Source organism: Meleagris gallopavo, chromosome 20 (genome assembly GCF_000146605.3).
Source record: "Meleagris gallopavo isolate NT-WF06-2002-E0010 breed Aviagen turkey brand Nicholas breeding stock chromosome 20, Turkey_5.1, whole genome shotgun sequence".
Taxonomy (NCBI): Eukaryota; Metazoa; Chordata; class Aves; order Galliformes; family Phasianidae; genus Meleagris; species Meleagris gallopavo.
Window position 1 is genome coordinate 2,142,431 of NC_015030.2, and position 4,997 is coordinate 2,147,427.

At 56.1% G+C, this 4,997-nt stretch overlaps 1 protein-coding gene across 1 annotated transcript in view; it reads left to right on the top strand.

Moving 5' to 3' along the window:
- The first annotated feature begins 230 nt into the window (after window positions 1–230).
- Window positions 231–4,997, top strand: part of CDRT1 (CMT1A duplicated region transcript 1) — a 16,677-nt gene continuing 11,910 nt past the window's right edge. Inside the window, exon 1 of the mRNA XM_031556378.1 lies at window positions 231–246. Coding sequence (XP_031412238.1) covers window positions 231–246 — 16 coding nt within the window. The remainder of the gene's footprint in view (window positions 247–4,997) is intronic.

Below are 4,997 nucleotides of genomic sequence, written 5' to 3' on the forward strand. Positions count from 1 at the left end.
GGAGCTGGGAAATGTAGTCCCGGAGGGATCGGCCGGGAGAGGGGATTTCAGCCGGCCGGGCTGCCCCTCGTGTCCCTACGGAACCCTGTGGCGTTCCTACAGCATCCCACCGCATCCCCAGCACCTCCCCGTGCTCAGCATCTCCCTCCGTGCGGCGGAGGGAAGTGCGGATACTTAACCTGGAGAAAAGGAGGCTCAGGGGGCACCTTATTGTGCCTTACGACGACATCATGAGGTTGTGGCAAGGTGGGGTCTGTCTCCGCTCCCAAGAAACGAGCGACAGGACAAGAGGGAATGGCCTCACTGCATCAGTGTAGGCTGGGCATTAGGTAACATTTCTTCACGGAGAGGGTTGTGAAGTGATGGAACAGACTGCCCGGGGACATAGCTGAGCCCTCAGGATCCCTGCAGGGATCTAGAAGATGTGCAGCTGTGGTGCCTGAGGACATGGTCTAGTGGTGCGCTTGGCAGTGTTAGCTTAATGGTTGGACTTGATGTTGGAAGCCTTTTGCAACCCAAATCCTTCTAAGACTCTATGGGTCTATTCCCCTGTGACCCCCAGCATCCTCTCAGCATCCCACCAGCATCTCTCAGCATCTCCCATTGCCACTGTTGGAGCCCCACAGCTTGGAGTTCTTGGGATGACCCAGAGCTCTTGTCCCTGCATGGTGCAGGGTGAGCTGGGTGTTTCCCCCTGCTGGGACACACAACCTGTGCACCAGGATAGCTGGGGAGCACAGTTCCTAAGAGGCAATCAATGCCAGCCCTATTCCTTCTATCTCCTGGAGACCCAGGGCAAAATCAGTGCTCATCCAGTGGGAAAAGCTGAGAATGGCAGTGCTAATGGACAGCACACACGTCTCGGCAGCTCAGGGTGGGCAGCACCGGCCCTGTGCCAGGTGCCATCTGAGGACATTTGCAGGTGGAGGGCCGAGTATGCTTTGCATGTTGTCCCTCCCTTCTTCCCTCCCTCACTGCCAATTTTGGCCAAAATCTGTAGTATTCTTCCCCATGGTTTCATTCCCTCCCAGGCCAGTGTAATTCCATGCCACGTGCTGGTACGATGGCTGCACCCCACACTGCACAGCCTCCCAGTGCACCCCAAACAAGCTCCTTTGGGCCGCTCTGCCTGCCAGTGTACTTCTGGAGTGAGCTTCTGGGTGTCTCCAAGGCTCCTTGCTTTGCTCTGACATACCCCAAAAGCTGAGGCTGCACTGTGGCGATGCTCACGGGCCATGGCAGGGCAGAGTGCTGCTCCAGGTTGGCTCTGGGGCTCACCAGGCAGCAGGGCACCCCTCTCCCTGCAGGCTCGTGGCCAGCCCATCCCTACCATCCCTGCCTCACCAGCCTGTGCTGCTGCACCTCCAGGATCAGAGAGCGTCGGCCCAGATTGGTCAGAGCCCATTAGCATCAGAACTAGTCATGCCAGTGGGAAAAAATATGGGCTAACAGCCCCATGTGAGCAGGGCACTGTCCCACTGCCCACACCCTTGGGCTCCTTCTGGCCCACATCTGCTCCTGGGGAGCCAACTTGCCACCAAAATATGTCACAGGCAGATGCCACACTGCAGGGAAGTTCCCTAGGACAGCTTCAATGCACCTCTGTTCTCAGTTTCAGGAGGCAGAGATTGAGGTGGTGAGAGCAGTGCCCTGCAGTCCTGCAGCAGAAGGGTGGGAAGGGAGCAGAGGTGATGGGGAGCAGGGGCAGCAAAGCTTGCAGCAAGGCTGCCCACTGTGTCAGCTGGGCAGTGTGACCCTCATGCTGCATTGAAATCTGGCAGGGTCTGTCTGCATCCATGTCTGTGACACCACAGACCATGAAGTGCACTGGAACAGGAGCAAAGCCCCTGCCTGCTGCAGGGCACTGCTCTGCCACATCAGGGGCACTGGGCTCAGCTTTCTGATTCATGCAGTGTAAATAACCATCAGACCTGTGGCCGTGAGCAAGCACTGGCAGGGCATGTTCCCAGCCTGCAGCAAGCATCCCTCCCTTCCCTGCATGCCTGGCCTTGCTGTGCCCAGGGGCTTGGCCCTGCCATCTGCTGTCCTGGCTGGAGATGCCCTCCCCACCGCGCAGCACATGGCACTGCAGCTATTGCTCTATGGGCATTTGTGCAGCCCCTCTGTAGGAATCCCACCCATCTCACGTGCCACCAGCAGCCATACAGGAGCCAGGACCAAACCCCTGGCAGAGGGATGCTCTGGGAGCCCCATTCCCAGAATATTTTCCCTATTACAGAAATGCAGAGGAGGGTGTTTGTGTTTTCAGCCAAGGCTGCAAAGCCTTACTTACCACTGCTCTACTCCCAGCACCTGGATTGTGCCCTGCCTCAGCTGGGCAGCACAGCTCACAAGCACACACAGGACTGCACGCTGCACCCCGCTGCTCGCAGAGGGGCAGGGAGGCATTAAGGTGCTTTGCAGATGATTTTGTTCTCGCTCTGCTCTGCACAGCCAAGGCCCCAAGCAGAGCAGCTTCAGCATGCCCTGGCTGTGGGCAGCTGGCAGGGGAAAATTGCATTAGAATGGTATTAATTGCCTTAGTGCAGCATGACAGCTCACTCAGAGCCTGCAGAGCCGAAGGGATGCATGAGGTCAGGGGAAGCCAAAGCTCTGCTTTGTACCAAGGCTTTGCATCAGCACAGGAAACAGATTGTCCTGGAGTCTGTGCAGAGCCCATCCTTGGAGATATCAAAGCCCAACCAGGTGCAGGGGATGGCGAGGTGACCCCAAGGGGCTTCAGCCTTGCTGGGTTTGTTCTAATGAAAAATCCTTTTTTTTTATGGTGACGTCACATCGGTCTGCCCATGGGGCTTTTTAGCTGACCCTTTCCTTCTATCTCAGGTTTGGGGCAGAAAGGTCCCATGCAGGGTTCTCTAAGGGATCCCAAAGCCCTGCAGCATTCTGGCTTTCGTCTCTCCCAAAGCCCCTGTAAGGAAATCACTACAACGATGTAGCACCACAGTCTGAGGTCCATAAAAAGTGGATGGTTCGCTTCAGGTCCCAGTCCTTCCAAGTGCTGAAGCAAAAATGCAATGAGTATGAGCTCTGCCTGCAGAAAAGGGTTTCCCATTGGATTTAAACTTTGCAGTCCTGGTAATCCCCTTCCCCAAGGCTGTTCTTGTGTGATTCTTGGGCTGCTGTGGGAAAAGCTGTGCCAGGCACTGAGCGGCTGCTCACCCTGTGCCAAAACCTGGATCATGGCATCAGCACTCTGAGCAAAGTCCCCACTGCAGGCACTGGAGCCAGGAGAGCAGGGCATTCCGTGGGGCTGTGCAGATGGATGAGGTGGGGTAAATAGTAACTGCTGGTGACTCGTGGTGCAAGAGAACACAAGCTGTGCTGCTTTCTGGCTTCCTCTACCTGCAGCAGGATCAGGGCAGTGACACTGCCACCACCAAAAGCCAACCCCTGCAAGTGAAGCCAATGCTTCCAGAACTTCTGCAAACGTTGTGGGGTGAACAGTAGGTCCTGATGGCAGCTGGACATGCTGTGTGTAGGGCACTCTGAGCCTCAAATACCCAATTCTTCCCTCCATCTGTGACATCTCTTGTCTGAGAACAACATGAATTCCTGTTAGCCATCAGCATAGGCTTCCAGCTTTGTTCTGGGCTCCATTTGAGACCCTCAGCCCTTCAAGGATGCTGCACACACAGCAGAGATGTCCCACATGCCATTGGGTGGATGAGAAAGAAGTCCTAGCACCTCCCTCAAGGCTTCATCTCCTGCAGTGAGACCCTGCCAGCACAGCCATTAGTCCCTGGTGTAGGTGTCTGTGAAAGATAGTGAGAAATCTGCATTGCCCTGCACAGAAAGCACAGCAGCTCAGCACCTGCTGTTCCCCAGCCCAGGTCCAGGAGGAGATGCACATGGAGCCGTGTGCTCCACATGGAGGACAAGCTGAAGATGCCCTACAGCAATGCAGCGATCAATGAGCTGCAGCTTCCAGCCAACCCACTTCAAGAACCTGCTGCAGGACATAGAATTCTGGAGCCACAGCATCCCCAGGGTGATGTGGTGGTCCTCTGTACCTCTGAAGAGCTGGTAGGGGAGGTTTCACAGTAGAACTTGGGCTGCTGGCTCACTTCAGAAGGTCAGAGAATCACAGAAACACAGGACATTCCCAAGCTGGTAGGGACCGATGGGGATCATTGCATCCAAACCCCGGCCCCACACAGCATCATCCAAACCCTGTGGAGAGAGCAGCATCCCAGCACTTTCTGAGCCCCAGCAGATTGGAGCACCTGCCCAAAGCTTTCAGCATCCCAGAACAAACTGAGCCAGGAAAACACTCACTTCAGTTTACCCAATTTGACTCTCTGATATTGCCAGGGAGTCAAATCAGGTAAATGAATGAGGCATATTATTATTATCTGGTAAATGAATGTCAGAAATGCACTGCTTGCTGCAGAACACAGACCCCAACCTGCAACCGTGGGGAGTGGAACTCCAGCAAAATGCTTTCAGCTGGGGCAGGAGCACCAGAGCCACAAAGGGGCTGAGTCACAGCCAGGCCATGCTGTGCTTCACTGCTGTGCAGCAGATAAGGAGAGCAGCCTGCTGCCCAGCTGCTGGGCTCAACTCCTCCATGTCCTGCACTCAGTGTTTCTCCCTGGCACGTACCCCCAGGCATGGCTCAGCAGGGTGCAGATGCAGAACTCCCTCCAGGTTTTGCTTTTGGAAGCAGGTGGCAGAGCAGGGCACGGTCCAGGCTGTCTGCGGGGAGGTGGGGATGTCCTTTGGGGTCCCTGTGTGGTTTTGGTGGTTGCTCGAACCTCCCTGCCTGCACGGAGCAAGAAACCTGCTCCCACCTATGACTTAATGGCACAGTCAGGCACGTGGGGCACACGCAGGTGTCCGGCGCTGGTGGGAAGCGCTGAGTTTGCCGTGTCAAAGGAGAACAGGAGCCCTGCTTTCTCAAAGCGGCAGAGCCCTGCAGCCCACGAGAAGCGGGCACAGCAGAGCCCCGACCGTCCCGCTGCCTCTGCCCCAGCACG